General features: G+C 36.5%; 1 protein-coding gene across 1 annotated transcript in view; it reads right to left on the bottom strand.

The window, feature by feature from the left end:
• jak1 (Janus kinase 1) overlaps positions 1-17,700 on the bottom strand; it is a 42,813-nt gene extending 25,113 nt beyond the window's left edge. Inside the window, exons 1-4 of the mRNA XM_034709465.1 lie at positions 17,413-17,700; positions 6,331-6,542; positions 5,020-5,143; positions 231-384 (exon numbers count right to left, since the gene is read on the bottom strand). Of these exons, the coding sequence (XP_034565356.1) occupies positions 231-384; positions 5,020-5,143; positions 6,331-6,535 (483 nt within the window). The 5' untranslated portion in view covers positions 6,536-6,542; positions 17,413-17,700. The remainder of the gene's footprint in view (positions 1-230; positions 385-5,019; positions 5,144-6,330; positions 6,543-17,412) is intronic.
• Between the last annotated feature and the right edge of the window lie 245 nt (positions 17,701-17,945).

Raw genomic sequence — 17,945 nt, forward strand, 5'->3', positions numbered from 1 at the left:
ATTTCCTTCCAGCAGCTGTTGATGTTTTGAAACTGAACGGTGTTGATGTTTGAGCTTTTAACCAGAATGAAATTTAGAAAGTATTTCAAAGAATCAAACAATTAATAAAAACAAAAAATAAGTTTTTGTTGTTCTTCCTAATTTTGTTCTATATACCGGTAACAACAGGAGATTAATGATGGAAATGCTCCCACAGCAAGGAATACTCATTAGTTTTTTGTTTTTTTTACCTGGGCAAATAGGTAGTCGAGAGAGGCTGCGTCCAGTAGAGGCGTTCCTTCTGGTATCATCTGGGGGCTCTGTCCTCCTCGGAGTTTGCTGATGCAGTGTCTCCAAACTGGGGACTCTCCTTCAGTGGTGCCATGCCAGTTTCTGAAATAAAACCTGACAACAGACAGCAGGAAGACAGGTTAACAGAACAGACACTGGGAGTGCATGTCAGAAAATATTCTCAGCTACACTACCAGTCAAAAGTTTGGACACACCTTCTCATTCAATGGTTTTTATTTATTTTAACTATTTTCGCCATTGTAGATTAATACTGAAGACATCAAAACTATGAAATTTGCCATAATATGGATTACAACAGTAGTCAAATGGAGCTATCCATTTTGTACTAACCCTACCTCTGAACAACACAACTGATGGTCTCAAACACATTAAGAAGGCAAGTCATTCTACAAATGAACTCTTCACAAGGCTCATGTTAATTAGAAACCATTCCAGGAGACCACTTCATGAAGCAGACTGAGAAAATACCAAGAGTGTGCAAAGCTGTCATGAAGGAAAAAGGGGGCTACTTTACAGAATCTAAAATATAAAACATATTCTGCTTTGTTTAACACTTTTTTGTTCATTACATAATTAAATATATGTTCTTTCATAGTTTTGATGTCTGCAGTATTAATCTACAGTGTTTCAAATAAATAAAATAAATACAAACCCTTGAATGAGAAGGTGTTTCCAAACTTTTGACTGGCAGTGTATGTGTAAATATTCAGCATTAACAGTGGCATCACACATAAAATGGGTTATTTGAAGTCCAATGAACTTTAGGAACACATCTTATTCTTTAGAATAACATGTCCGGGAACTTATCTGTATGTTTTAAAATGACTGCTTGAAGCAGGTAGTGTATTAATTCCAAAGTAACAAGATAAGCATTAAGTCTGTTACAGGATTTGAGTCATTGTTGAAGTAGATGCCTACTAGCTGTTGGATTTTGAATGAAAAAATAAGTTGACATCTGGATAATGTATGCGGGTATCTAATTTTAAAAAAAGGCAGGAAAGATGATACAATGAAACTACAAGCATTTTTACACTAATCTGCACCACACATAAGCTTTGCTTATACCACTGTTTCCTCATATTATCATATCCACTTTCACTCTCATGCCAAGATCACACAGCCAACTCAGTGCTGTTAATTTTTTCACCAACACTTCTTGTAGCTTTGACCTATTTTCCTGTTTTCTCTGAAATGAAGCAATTGTTCAGTTAGCCCGTACACTTCTGAGGAAATACATCATCTCTTCTGCTCAGCGTCACAGACAGCCGTCTATGACTTCCACAGCAGGGGCTGAAACTGGTAACCCAATTCAGAAGAACATTAAGAAAGACCTACAAAACAATAAAAAATAGAAAGTGGAGAGGAAATAGCAGCAGGGGAAACAGCGGATGGGCATGAAAATGATGGGCCACTTATATTTCCATTTAGCCCTGGGCTGTATGATTACCATTATGACCATTGTTCTAACATAATTTTTATTTATTTTATTTTATTTTTATATTAATTGATTTTTTTTATATTTATCAAATTTTATTTTATTGATTTTATTGTATTTATCTGATACTTCTCTGATTTTATTTATTTATTTATTTGTTTTTATTAATTGATTTTTCTGATATTTATAAGATTTTATTTTATTGATTTTATTTTATTTCTCTGATACTTCTCTGATTTTATTTTATTGATTTTATTTTATTTCTCTGATACTTCCCTGATTTTATTTTATAGATTTTTTTATTTCTCTGATACTTCTCTGATTTTATTTTATAGATTTTTTTATTTCTCTGATACTTCTCTGATTTTATTTTATTGATTTTATTTTATTTCTCTGATACTTCCCTGATTTTATTTTACTGATTTTATTTTATTTTTCTGATCATCGTGATTTAGTATTTAATTATTTTATATCACTCTCCTTTCCACTTTTACATTTTACTGTTGTTCTCTGTCTTTCTTCTGTGAAGCCCTTTAGTCTGCACGCTTGAATGTATGAAAGGTGCTATATAAATAAAAACGAGTTGAATATTGAGTTTGTGAAAGTATTTCTTCCTCTTTGGTTGACATAGAGGGCTTAAACAATCTTGTAACATGCTGATATTTTGCCTTCCAGCTAACTGAGTGCATTTTGAAGCAGCATTTTTTTCCCCTCCCATGAGTATGATTTACAGTGTATGAGGCGTTCCACTCTGTTTGATTTCAGTGCAATTATTTGCATGCTAACAAAAGCCTGTGTTTGTGTGCTGGGCTGATGGACCCACTGCGGTGGCTGTCGACTCTTTTGTAACATTTTTAGTGTAACTTTACGCAAATCAATCCATGAAGCATGTGCTCTTTTTAACATATGTTTATGTTACAGACTTGTCCACAATATCCTGCTTGTTTTCAGACTGTACTAAAGTACTAAGCAGACTGCAGCAAACAGACATACACTAGCACACACAAGTACAAAAGTACAAAAGCACAAAGCATACAGCACAGTCACGCTCTATAGTCACTCCCTTTTCTCTCCACTTGCTTCTCTTGGAGAAGAGCAAAGAGAAAGAAGTAGTGTAATTGACCCCACAGTAATGTTTTTCCCCTATTGGCATGAAATGTTACATCATTTGAAGAATAGATTCTGTGAAAAGCAGAAGGTTTAAATATGGCATGGCTGAAACTTGTCATGAAAACTATCTTTCGAGACTTGTCACAGCTCAAATAAAACCTGTTTTTACTTTAGAGCCAAAACATTTGAATCTTATAATTGCACTCTACTCTTTGTTCATGAAGGTTATAGGTCACGTGACTCTTTGCTTAGTGTATGCCTTTATTAGCTTCTAACCAAAACTTCAAAACGTCCCTCTCTCTCTGTGACATTCTTCAAGCCTCCATCTCTTCCAAAAAATCCAAACAATGTTTCACATATACTCGGCTGTTTTCTTCTCCACTTTAAGTTCCCGTGGGAACTTGAATGTGTCTCAGCTTGTCGAGCCTCCAAAAGTGATATGCCATGTTGTGATCTTACAAGAAGAAAGCTACAGGGTATGCACACATTTCAGCAGACATAATGCCTTTGATGTTATAGTGTTGTGTAATTAAGTGCAGGGAATTGATAGTTGAGTTTCCTGCCTAAACCTTTCTGAGCACTGAGATCTGTCATGTCTTCATGTCTTATCTATAATAGGGATGTAAATTCGATCTTTGGAAATGTTAACGACCAATTATCGATAAATCCTTTTAAAAAACGGAAACGTTTTCCATGTCAAAAACAATTCCAGATGCATTTTTTCCCCTTGAATCAAATTTTCCTTCACGACACAATGTATATAACTGACAGTATTAAATAGGTATGGATTGTATTGAGGTGTTCGAAACGTTAAACACGCTGAATATCAACATGTGGAGCAGGCTCATAATCTCCGCAGACACACAGTTCTAAAAGTGAAGACTCAGATTTCAACATGTGGATTTACTGCAACAAGGGAACTGAACCGAAACATATTCAGACTCACAGTGTCCAGTTTTCTGTCTATTCGTTCTTACTGAGAAGAATAAGCATGTGAACGCGGTCAGAGTCAACCAGGAGCGCAACCGGGTCATAATTAGTCTGGCAGCGAAGAAAAGAAGCACTCATAAGAGACCTTTCACTCAGCCGCAGCCCCCAGCTGAGCATCTTCGCTATGCTCAGCACCTTCAGTCACCTGATTCACATCGAAACATGCTTTAAACTTAAAACACCTCCCTGATAGCTGAACGAAATATAAGACCACCTGATGTTTTTTCCATGTGAAATAAAATCAAAACCAAAAATGTGTTCTGAGTAAGTTCTCAACAATCAATGAATCGATAGTCGATTAATTGTTGACATATTTAATCTATAACCATTATTTATAGTAATAATGATAAATTACAATTGTATACAACATTTTCTTCACAAAGTTGTAAAGTGCAGTTATGTCTGTAAAAAAATGCCCTGGTCCAGAGTGTTTCTTTTGGACTTTCCAGCATCAAGCTGGAATTTAGAATTGGCTAAACTGTATTTGATCTTGTAGCACTCCAGCTCGCTCACCAAGGGACTGAGCTCAAATCCTGAAGGAGACAGTGTTCCCTTTGCAAGCAATGAAACCCTGATTCTTGCATGGAACTGCCAAAAAACAAGATGTCCAGTTCTTGAGAAAAGTTAAGTCCAAAAGCAGAAATAATTTACAAGATAAAGCAAATGCTTGGCACAGAGCGTAGATTTTGTTTGCAGCTTCTCAGCTAAAATATCCGTCTTATCAATCTCACCAGAGATGGTTTGGAACTATGTAGTGAATGATGCCACAAATGATATCCAATATTTAGTCTCTGTATTACTTGTTAAATCCATTGATGTTGAGTGGTCTACCAGTTAATTGCTGAGGTATTGTTACTTACTACATGTGAGTCACGGCACTAACAGATGGTTGAGGCAGAGGCAGGAGGGCAGAAAGCTTCACAAATTGATTTGTGGTAAAGGGGACGGTCCTTAGCGGTGTCAGGTTTAATGTCACTTACCTATTTGTGATCTATGTGTCTTCTCTCTTGAGAGTCAGAATTTGCAGCTGCATCTAAATTTTCTCTTACTCTGACACTTCATCTCCCAGTGTTATCCAAACATTTCCACTATATCGAACATTACACTGCATTTTAAAAGACTTCTTTTGTCTTCATGTAAGAAATTATTCCATAAAAAACACATGTTGTCTTCTGCTAATGTGCCGATCTTACCTCATGCGGTAGTGCAACTTGAGGCTGGTTTCATCTGTGATCTTGAACTCAAAGTTGGGGGGATACCACATGTCATCCGTCTCATTGTAGAGGGCAAACAGGTTATGGCACAATGGGGAGATTGCTGAGGAAAAAAAAGAGATGAGGTTCAATTATCAACATACACACCCGTTTTCGTACTGGGTCAGAGGCTAATTTGCAGCATTTATATTGCATGACCTGAAATTCGACACACTCCATAATTAATGAATTAAAAACTTTTGGTTCAGTCTAAACCAAAACAAAGGACATATGTGCAGATCAAGCATAATTTCATCCCTGAATTATATGTAAAGTCTCGTTTATCTAGACACCAAAGATCTGGCATAGTTAAGATCTGGTATTCTTCCTCTGGCCATTGACGTCCGTCGATTCAAAAATATCCCAGAAGAAAACAGACTCTGTGAGATGTGTGATTTGAATGAAGTGGAGTCCCATTTTCTTTTGTCCTGCACAAATTATGACGACCTCAGAGAGTTATTGTTTCAACAAATTGCCTGTAAAAAGCCTGAAATATTGTGGTGGACAGATGTGCAAAAACTAAATTGGTTGTTTAATTTTGACGTGTTTAAACTTGCTAATTTTGAATCAAAAGCCTGGAAAAGAAGACGATAGTATTTTTAAGTAGTGTGCATTTTTACTTGTATTATTTTCATTTATTCTGTTATAATTTTCTCCCTCAGTGTCCTTACAAGGAATGATCGTGCTGTGCTTTCTGACGCTGGACTGTACGAATTTATGGTGTCTCTTGTAAGTCAATGCGGGCTGGGCATATGGTTGTATGCATGACACAATAATAGAACAAAAACTTCAAACTTCAAACTACGAAGTTAAGGAAAGAGAGAGGCATTTTTTAGGAGCTCACTTTAAGGAGTGGCACTTGGTCAAGTTCTGCAATAATGATTCATGGTGTTTGGAAAAACTGATTGAAAGTAATGCCAAGCAGTGTGATTATATCGCTGTGGAGGGACTCTCAGGCTCTTTAACGAGCATGATATCTTAGTTGTGAGGAGAGCAGGAGAAAATGTTCATTTAGATTTGAGATTATGAGCACAGAGGGACAAATATGCATTTCCAATTATTATCTGGAATTTTGAGTCCAATGTACCGTCCTTTTAGAGTTCATCTACAAATGTAAACTGTAGATTTTGTTATCTCAAACCAACATGGCAGATGCAACAAAACAATCAGGATGAAATCTAAAATACAACTTTCATGTTTGCAGGCAACTCTACATTTCACCAACAAGCCAACAACAGATCCTTTACTCACAGCATTTCTTGGCAGCCTCCACACAGAGATCCTCCGCAGTATAGCAGCCTTTGAAGAACTCCAGCTGGTGCACTTCCGTCGTGTAAAAGTGGATTTCCAGGCCCCAGGTGGAAGTAGGAGCAGAGGAGAATTGTGCTCTCCTGCTGGACCTCCTCATCTTCCCACAGAGTTGCCTGCCTAACTCCATAACCCACAGGGAGGGCATTCAGACACTTGAATGGAAAAACGAAAGGAGAGAAATGGAAATGTAAGCTTTGCATTTACACAAGGAGAAAACAAACACATGGCAAACGGGTAGTTGATTTTCGGTAGCTAGTGAAAATGTTGATGTTCTTCGATTAACAGTATTCAAGATGTGAACTCTGGAAATCATTGCATATTACGGGTGTTTTTAAATCAAGCAAACGCTCTCAGATAAGAGTAAACCAGAATAAGTGTACCCATCACAGCCTGTCCCACCCTTCCATTATTGTATAATCTGATACTTCTGAGGAAATGGGTGACCAGGGTGTAGTTAACATCAGTCCAGTGTGATCGAGGTGTGTGTTTGTGTGTGTGTTGTGCAGTAAAGCAAATGTGTTGCTTGTGGAATGAGCACAGCAAACAGTAGCAGTCACCCTGAGCTCAATGTTCAGTCACCTGATGACTCATATTAGTACTGTGGAGAGCCCTGACACACACGAGCCCACAGACACAGGGCTGCCTCTCCACAGCAGTGACAAAAGGACGTCAGGCCTCCCAACATAGCTGATGACATCAACACTGAAGTAGGAGCACTGCTTCATACGGCCCACTGGGGGTTTAAACATCACTAAAGCAAAAGCAGAATGTCAGCAGGAGCAGCTGTGAGTCCTTTATCAGCGTTTATACTGAATCTGTGCAACTACACTGCTGCTTTGCACTCTTTGGGGTGTTTACAGCATGTCATTTGCTTAGTCTAGGGTACTGACATTGAGCTGCTACATCCCCAGTTAAAACCAGATATTGTATAATATGGTGATAACTGCATTTTGTACCCATCCCTGTTTCTACTTTCAAGATTAGGGTTGCAAAATTCTGGGAATTTTCAAAGTTGGAAACTTTTCATGGGAATTGAAGGGAATTTATGGGAATAAACCAGGAGTTTACTAAATTGAAGGTTGGCTCTTAACATTCCCATTGCCTGAGAGGGTTTATCAAAAATGCAGAGGCTAGGCTTGAGAAGCTTGAGGGAAGATGCTTTTTTATTTTATGTTGAATGGGACTTTGTTGGAGGGAGAGGGGCTCTTTTCATTTAAAATTTTGAATGGGCCTTTGTTGGGATTGCATTTTTGTTTTAGCTAGGTTAACCTGTGTATATTATTGTATCATTTGTATCATCGGCCTTTCTTATTTTAGAGCTTTTATAGTCAATCCCCAACATCTCCTTTTATTATTTTATTGGATCTTTTAATTGTTTTTATATCCAATTCAAAAATGCATTGTTACTTGTTTGTGTCTGTTTTTTAAATGTCACTGTAAATGACTTGATATCATTGTAAATGAGTGTTGCCCCTCAATGATCTCTCGAGTATAAATAAAGGTTGATTGATTGTTAATTTTTGAATGGGTATGGTCAGGGGGATAAGTGATATTTAACACAACATTCATGTTTTTGTTTGTCGAAGAAATAATTGATTGTTCGATAAAATATTTAACACTTGATAAAGTTCTACTTACAAATAAATCTGTTTTAATTGTATTATCTTGAAGGGTTGTCTGCTTATAACAAAACAAACATTTGTGCTTTGATATGATACATTTCCATTAAATTACCAGTCAATTCCCATAAATTCCCATAATTCCCATGGAAAGTTTCCAATTTGGAATATTTTCAAAATTCCCCAGCTTAACATCCCATGGATCCCATTTACCGGAAACTTTCCAGAAATTTACTGGAAATGTTCCACCCCTTTGCAACCCTATTTATGATACAACCAGGCAATTTCATTTTTGTTGCAAAATTGTAAAAATCGAACCTGAATTTTCCAAATGAAAGGGCTTGTATAAACAAAGACATAATTAAATGCAAGTTCTTGTAAGGTGACGCAACACAGTGTGAAGTACGAAGGGATCGAATGGGCTTATTATTTTGCATGCCCTTTACATCTTATTTCTACTACATTATATGTTTATTTAAATGTTGATTGTTGTACCTAGGGTCTGAGAGAACAGAATTCCAATCTTCTGTATGTCCGGTACATACCATTCACAATTAAGCAGACTTTGACTTTGAATGGAGCAAGTTACACACTTAAATGACACAAATGACCTTATTCAGGTTCTCATGAAAGTTGATAAAAATGTTGGATTATCTGGTTAGTTGCGAAAACCTTGATTCCAGCTATAGGTTGTAAAAGCAATGCCTCAATTAGCATAACTAGCCTCACGTCTATGGGTACTCACATACACACAATTTGACATATCAAATGACAAATGACAAATTAAACATAAAGACTGAATATTCCAGCTTTCAAATATGTGCAAATAAAGCCAGAAAATAAATTAAATCCTGTCTGTTGTGAACACAAAGTAAGAGTAGAAACATCAAAAAATGTCTGTCTTTTTTAAGGATGCAGGGGTGAAAATTATTCAACATCAGCATGTTGTATTCTGGTTTTAGAATGTAGATTCTTGAGAATTATTTATTTATATCTTCATTTAGAATAGTTTTAAAAATACAACTGTGCATGCAATCTTCTTATGCTCAGTTCCCGTTTTTTCCCACGAAAGCAGAGAGAGATGATGTTTTCAAAATGTTACTGAAAAGATAAACCATATTGCTATTATTATAGAAGGATATTAAAGACTGTTTTATAATTTCAATTTTAGGTACATTTTAAACATATCTCAATAAAATTGTTAATTAAAAATATTTTTAATATTTTTCCATTTTAAAACTAAATTTTCTCAAAGAACAAAAAATGAATTGAAGACCCATTAAATGTCTCATGAGTTGTAATTTGAGTGGGCAGAGAGTCCCTCAAGTACTAGGAAATTACTTTGATGAACTTATCTATTTAATTATGCCACAGCTCCAAATGACTTTCTGTTTTTAAACAAATAAGGATGTCCATAATAACTCAAAAGTCAATAATAAAACTGGACATCCTGTATCAAAATGTTCTCATGCCTACCGGCCGCAAGAATTGAAGTCAATGCGGAAGTGTTAAAAACTGCAGTTCCTCGAGTGTCCGCTTGAGGTTGGCTCCGGAAGTTCCAGAAACCACATAAACACCCATTCAAAAAATCCGATCTTTACAGCAGAAATAAACATGTTTAAAGCCTGGCACAAAAAAACGGGGGGTGCAATTTCAAAGATATTAAGATTACAAGTTTTCCATTATGAGAGGCACAGCTGACTTGATGGACGAACAAATCCCGCCCCTACCTCACATTAGCTCAACAGCAGTTTGGTTGCGTTCATCATTTCCAATATGGCTCCCGCATAAGATTGGCTTCAAAACAGCGCTTCAGAAACAGATGGGTGGTATGGTTATGCCAAATAAACTTATAGAGATTTATTTCAGTCCTATAAATAAATATTGACGATTGAAATAAAAACAAGGTACACTGAAAATTTAATTCAATAAGAGCACCTGGGCCCTCATCCTTTATGGCTGTGCTTTAACATTTAAATCCACTTCAAAGCTAAGGAAGTAAACATGTGGTTTACACCTTTTAACAATGTTTTCAAGAAGGAGTCATTTTCGAACATAATAATGAAAAAGCAAAGAGGACAGTCTGCCAAGCATGCTGTCTTAGACCAGTCATCATTCTCGTCATTTTTTGTTTCAGCTGAACTTCTTGAGAAGAGATTTTCAGTGAGTCATGTCTTCCTTTTCAGCGGGTGAGTTAATCAGTGACTGTCCATTTTCCCCTGCTCTTCCTCTTTCTAACTAAATTAGAGTGCGCTTCTGAATGTCTTCGATAGACGGCAGTTTTTTCCATAGCTAGAAGTCAGAATGTCTCACACATCTGGTGAGGCATATTAAAGCTTTCTTTATCAAATGTCACAGCTGAGGTTTTGCTGGAGATGGCAGTTTTGCAATCATCTTTTCAGCGAAGAGAGAGGTTGACAGCTCTATTATACTCTCCCCCTCAGTAGCGTCACTCAGCCTGTCTGCATTTGTATGAATTTGTTGATAAGAAGATAACGCCTAACTTAGGATGAAACAAAAACTCAACCTTGTAGCAGATTGTGATGCAACAAGGGACAACAGCCAGTTCAGACTGTTTTATAAGAGAAAGTCAGATCCACACAAAAGACTAGCCAAAAATTTCCAGCCTTACATTTTCCATCCGGAGAAAGTGCTTAATACTGCAGTGATAACCCTCCTGATCATTAAAAGTGTTATTTTCTCTGTATGGATCAAGCGAAGATAAGGTCTATGATGCCAAGAAAGGGCAAAAAACAACCATCCCAAAGAAAAAAATTCACCCCCTGTACAGTGTGTGCCGATAGAGAGATTAGCTATTCAGACTGAAGCTGTTTTTTTAACCAGGCTTTAAACATGTTTATTAATGCTGCAAAGATTGTCTTCATTGAATGAGTGTGTATGTGGTTCCGCTGTTTCTGCAGACAGCCTCAAGTGGACGCTCAATGAACTGTTTATAACACATCCGCATGGGCTTCATATTTTAAGACCGGTGGTCGCCTCTTGGCTCTTACACATCAATTAAATGAATAAAGTGAAATAATGCAAAGAATAGAAACACACTGGTTGGATGGCTTAAAACAAAAAGAGCTAAAATAACCACTGTATGTTTGCATGCATCTGCCAGCATGTTAACTTTATGATAGCCACTGACATTGACTGTAACCAACACAGAGGTATAAAAGTACACATTACACAACTACCTAATGAGCTCTTTTGCATCACCTGCATCAATTTGGTCTCCCTTCTCTACCTTCTCTACCTTATCTACCTTCGTCTACCAAGCACCATGAGGACTAAGCACAGACTGTATAAATAATGGATGTAGTATCCGTGATGTCACCCATGTTTCTGAAGCACTGTTATGAAGCCAATCGTCGGCGGGAGCCATATTAGAAATGCTGAACTCAACCAAACTGCTGTCGAGCTAGTGTGAGGTAAAGAGGCGGGCTTTGAGCCTCCTCGCCAACAGTGTTCCCGCCTGTCAATCAAGTCAGCTGTGCCTCTCATTATGGAAAACTCGTATTTCTAATACCTTCGTAATTGCAGCGTAATGAAAAAAAATCACCCCCATACAGTGTGTGCCGATTGAGAAATGAGCTATTCAGACTGAAGCTGTTTCTTAAATCAGGCTGTAAACATGTTTATTTCTGCTGTTAAGATCATCATTTTTGAATTGGTGTGTATGTGGTTCCGAAGCCAGCCTCAAGTGAACACTCCATGAACTGCAGTTTTTAACACTTTCGCATCGGCTTCAATTCTCGCGTCTGGAGGTTGCCACTTGGGACTAAGTACTGCTGATAAATAAAAGGTGAAAATTAAATAACCAAGCCTTCTTTTACCATCAAACCTTCAATTAGAGATTCACAATCCCCTGTGTTTACTTTCCAAAAGTAAACCCTTGCAGAAACGGGGACTAGTGATGACTTTTGCTGTATACAGAGGCCATTAGGTCACACTAAGCACCATGACAAACACAGGCTATAATCAAAAGGCAACCTCAGGTCTCAAACGATGAAGCCCATGTGGAAGTGTCATAAACTGCAATACATCGAGAATCCGCTTAAGGACTGGCTGCAGAAACACCGGAAACCTCATAGATATGAATATGGAAAAAGACGATCTTTGCAGCATTAATAAACATGTTTACAGCCTGGTTCAAAAGCTAACCTCTCTATCGGCACACACTGTACGGGGGGTGAATTTGTTTCTAACGTGACGGTTCAGCAAATATTAAGATTCTGAGTTTATGCCCAAATAGGGACATGACTGACCTGACTCCCGGTCGGGAACACATAGCTGAGGGCTAGGCGGCTCACCCTATGTCACGCTCTGCCTGGTTGAGTTCTGCATTTCCAATATGGCTGCCGCCGTCGATTGGCTTAAAAACAGCTCTCAGGAACAGATGGGTGACGTCACGGATACTACGTCCATTATTTATACAGTCTATGGCTATAATAGGGTTATAGAACAAAGGTACCAAGGAAATAATAGTGTCTGAATTTGGATGACAAATGTGAAAATGTAAACTAACCATGCACTAACTGTGCAAGAAAACAAACATGTCCAGCAGACAGAAGAGAGCACAAATCCATGCAATTGCACATTACAAATTTGCTAAACCTGTGTTTTACCTGTGTGATAATGTATGGTTTACATTGATAGAAGAAGAATTAAATTCCTAAACAATCAAAAGCACTGCATGATGGTAAAATCTGCAAAAAGAATCTTTGATAATTGATTGAGATAACATTTTCCTATCACTTTAAATTGGTTATTGTGAAACAAATACTTTCATTACTACAATTTTAATCACAGAAAATCAAATAACGTTGAAGCTTACCCTCAAAAAAGCTGCTTTTTCCCAAATCCGATAAACATTTTGAGCCTTCACACCCTCACGTCTTTGTGTTAGAGGTGTTAGTCTAACTGAGGAGTTAGTCAGATTAATAATATCTGCAGTTTGCACACTGAAGCGTAACAAAAACCTGGCCAATAGCTGCATGGAGTGACTCAGATGGGGCTTTTATGTGTGTTTACTTTCAGACACCAGGGGGTATTGGGACATCATCTGAGTACTTCAGCACCATCTGTTCATTTCATTGATTGTTTTTTGTGCAAAACTGGTATCACAACAAAGCATCATTACTTTTAGATTAATCATTCATTATCATTAGAACTATTTTTGAATAGTTTTTATTAGTTATCAGGGTCTCCGTCCGTATTATGGTTCCGCTCTCTGAAATATCTCAGCATTAATGAGTCATTCATGCACTTTCCTACCTAGGGATATGTCTGCAGCTGTTTTTGAAGATTCAGCACCCACGCAAGTTTACAAGTGCTAAGTTTCCTCAGCCATACAGGGGGTGTTTGCCAGCTAGGGGTATCATTAGTTTGATGGACACCGTCAGAAAACAGTCATTCAAAAGTTGGACCTACCTTTGAAGGTTGTCTATTGAATTGGTTAGATTCTAAAAAGCAACTAAAGAAAGCAGTATTTGTGTCCTGTCTGCCTTTATTCATGAGTTCTATATTCACGATCACTTTGGCCTTTGATGCTGCTAAAGGTATCAGGGCTATAGTTGGTTTACCTACTATGGATTTGATGCTTTTGACTCCGTACAGACTTGCTAGTTATTATGAATGATGCTCGTCATGTAATTACCACAGACTGTATAAATAATGGATGTAGTATCCGTGATGTCACCCATGTTTCTGAAGTGCTGTTTTGAAGCCAATCGTCGGTGGGAGCCATATTGGAAGTGCTGAACACAACCGGACATAACTGCTGTCGAGCTAGTGTGAGGTAAAGAGGTGGGCTTTGAGCCTCCTCACCACCAGCTACAGTGTTCCCCACCTGTCAATCAAGTTATTCATGTCCTTAAATGGGCAAAACTCGTAATTTTAATATCTTCTGAACCATCGCATTATGAAAAAATTCACTCCCTTAAAGTGTGTGCCGATAAAGAAATGAGCTACACTTGTTTTTTTAATCAGGCTGTAAACATGTTTATTAATGCTGTAAAGATCATTGTTTTTTAATTGGTGTGTATGTGGTTTCTGGTGTTTCTCCAGCCAGCCTCAAGTGAACACTCGAGGAACTGCAGTTTTTTAACATTTCCGCATTGGCTTCATATTTTCAGACTGGTGGTTGTCGCTTGGCTTTTACACATCAATTAAATAAACAATGTGAAATAAAGCAAAGAATACAAACACCATGGTAGGATGGCTCAAAACAAAAAGAGCTAAAATAACCACCTTATGTTTGCATGCCTCCGTTGCTGCTTGATTTGTACATGTACTTGCTTGTTCAAACATTAAGAAATAATTTGAAATAAAGCTAAAAAAATTGAAAAAGGAAGCGTGTTTAGGACCTTTGACCCTAATGTCAGTTATATGTCATTCAATACATGTCAATACTGGTTAATGAATAACGAATTCTAGTGTTGTGAAACTTTAAACTGATAAAATAAGTTCTTTGTGACCGTCTTATCTTATTGACATTTCATATTGTGATGGCATATTTTAAATAGTTTGTGGGTAATCTTAATCCATTGTTATTCAAAAGTATATGCAACTGAATGTTGTCAACTTAGAAGTTGGAGAAAGACAAATACACACTGCATTTAACATCGACGAATATTTTTAAAAATTAACTTTTTGTTTCCATTCAGTAGAAACCTGAAAACAAAAGTCTTATTGTAATTGAAACACAGGTAGGCAGATAATGAGCTGTTAGAGCATTGATTTAACAAAGGCCACGTTGTTAACACATTAAAGGTCAAGAAAGTCAAATATCACAGTGAACACGTTACCATTTATAATGTTTTTTACTGAAACTAGTGAAAAGAATGAAACTAAGAGTGTTTTGAATGCTCTCCCATCAAAAGAACGTTCATTGTATCAGGTTATATTTCATTATTCAATAGAATTGTATGTCTGCTACATATTTAGAATATATATTGACTTTTTAACTAGCAACACAGATGTTGCTTGCTAGTTAATATGAAATAGCTCTGCCAGTAATATGTACTTACACAGAAACTACATGATAAGGTGGCCATAAGAATAACAGTGACTTGACCATATATGTCTCTAAGACAAGAGCATGTATTGTTTGCACAGATGAATAGACCTTAACACCCTCTTAGTTTTAACAGATATGTTCTATCTGTTTTTAAAGAACAGACTTTGAAGATGTCTGCACAGCATAGTTGGGGAGGAATGCTAAGCTTGCAACTCGTTCATTTGGATTCCAATGAAATGCCAATCTAATGTTGCAGAGCCTGCAATATCTGGTTTGTGTAAAGAGCACACTTTAGGGAAGCTGGTATTAAACATGTTCTTCTTTGTTCGAGATGAATTTAGGTTAACAGGTAGAAAGGACAGAAACTCTGTGCATGTTTTTTTGTTTTGAGCTCAGGATGAGGAAGCTACTACTTTTGTTAACCTCAAATGTGTGAAGCCACTTACCTCTTAATGTCAGGATATGGATGTTTTAGTTAGACGTGCACTAAGAGAAGGGCTGCAGCTTACTATTAGTTTGAAACATTCTTAAATAATTGATTGATTGAGTGGTTTATAGAATATGTTAAACTGATAACTGAAACATCTTCAAAATGTGATGGTGAGTCATGCCAACGACAAAAAACAGCATTCTACCCCAAAAATGTCATAATCACCTGCAACTATATACATGCACATTTTTAAAATTTTCTCTTACAATCACTAGATGTTAGGTTAAGGGCAGGTTTAGTTAGTGATGCACTGATTGAAAAAAAACAAGTGTGAAACTGATACTGGTTAAAATTACAATTCAACCAATAGCCAATGCCTAATTTTTGAATTAACTATTACTATTTTGTTGCCTTATTTCAAATTTTCTGTTAGCATTCTCCCAATTGGGACCCAAATAAATCCTCCTTGTATAATTATTATTTTTATTATTATTATCATTATTATTATTGTTATTATTATTATTATTATATTGCTTTATTGCATAGAAAAAAAAATCATGTTTCCAGATAACTGTACTTTTAAGTACATTGCATTTTTTCCGCCTTATTGCTACATACATTAAATGGAAAATGACATAACAATAAAATGACCCAAACTCAAAACAACCAAAAATAATAATAATAACACAGTATAAGAAAAAGGGGACCAAAAAAAAAGAAATAATAATGATATTAATACAAAAATAAATAAATACATTTTAAAAAGGGAGTGGGGTTGGGGTGGTGGTCTAGTGCTTTTCTATTCTTGATGTAAGTTTATAAAATTGTACATTCTGCCAAGTCTGATTTTAGGGTAGATTTTATGGATTTTTTTCCACATCATCTCTTATAGCATACATTATGATTTCATCTTCTAATACATGTTCAATTGTTTTTAACCATAAATTAATTTTAGGTAGACTTTGTTGCCAAACGTAGTTAATTTAAAAAGATGCCTTTCAAGTTTACTTATTGCTTCTAATGAATTGATGCTTAACCCTTACCCCTAAGTTTTCAAAACTTAGATATACCTTTAATAAAAGTATGAAATAAATGCGTTCTCCACCTCTTTCCAGTATGACACTATAACTTCACCATTATAAAATTATTAATGCACATTTTCTAAGCCATTCAGGGCTGCATTACCCTACCTTGAGTGAGCAAAAATTCAGAAATACAAATTTACAAAAATATATATATATATGCAAAAGAGATATTTTCCGGTGAACTAGATGCAAAAATCAAAACAAATTGTGCATGTAATAATAAATCATTAAAAATCACTTAAAGGTGCTTTTCATTCAGCACTTGTTTTTTTCATTCAAATAATCTTTTGCATTCTTTCGTTTTCTTTCAATCCATATGGATACTCACAAGGAGAGTGTGGCTGCTTAATAAAAAAAGGTTTCACTTTCTTTATGATCACTTTTACAGACAGTACAATTTTGTGTCATTTTTAAAAATAAAAACAATATTAATCCCACATAATCCTGCCTTGGAACACCTAGATATTACACTTTACATGATTTCAAACTTTAAGTTTGTAGAATAGTGGGGCCTGGTTTGTGATGGTGATTGCATCAGATCTGCCAAATACGGTGTACTCATTTTAACCACTTTAATTCTGATCAAACCTTTATGACTGGTCATTGAGAGTAAATCAGAGAGTATCAGTGTGTTATATCATTTAACACATTGTGTCAATGCTGTCATGCTAACTACACCAACCTACCATTGGGTGACATTAGCTTGTTAGCCAGTTCACTTAAACGGTCAAAGCAAACAGTAATTTAGCATTTCTTCACTTGACAACGATAGGCAAAGGTTAAAAAACAAGTAGTTGTGTAAAGAGGAGTACATTTGGGCATTTATTCAGAAGGAGAAATATAATAAAGGGTTATTTTACTCACCTCGAGAGCGCAGCCAGACAGCTGGCAACTTACTTCCGTTTCGGTTAGAACATTAGACGATTCCAGCAAGTTGAAGCTCCCCTCTGTACGTATTTCAACTTCTACAACTCTATTGTTTTCCCAAATCGATTCAAGACAATATCCTGTATCCAGAAAGAGTGAAAACGTTGAGTTAATCCAAGAAATGTGGATTTCGTAGCCTAAAAACGGAAGTCGCAGTGCACTTCTGTTCGACCAAACCCTTCCTGTCAAGTACCGTCCCCTTTCCCGAAAACAACGCAGTGTCTTTCGTCCGAACACGGCTCCTGATTGGCTGCCGAGCTTGTCAATCGTGGTGACGTCGTTAACCCTCTGTTGTTAGAGTCACTCTGACTGCTTCTGAGAGAAAACATTAAGATGGTGCATGTCATAAAAAAACAGAAAAATATATGGAAATATTCATAATTTCCAAGTTAGAAAAATACTCCAAAATCAGATCAACTATACATCTGTGTTTAATCTGAAAAAAAGCTGTGCATGGATATGTAAAAAAT

The sequence above is a fragment of the Notolabrus celidotus genome, chromosome 2, assembly GCF_009762535.1.
Source record: "Notolabrus celidotus isolate fNotCel1 chromosome 2, fNotCel1.pri, whole genome shotgun sequence".
NCBI classification, from domain to species: Eukaryota; Metazoa; Chordata; class Actinopteri; order Labriformes; family Labridae; genus Notolabrus; species Notolabrus celidotus.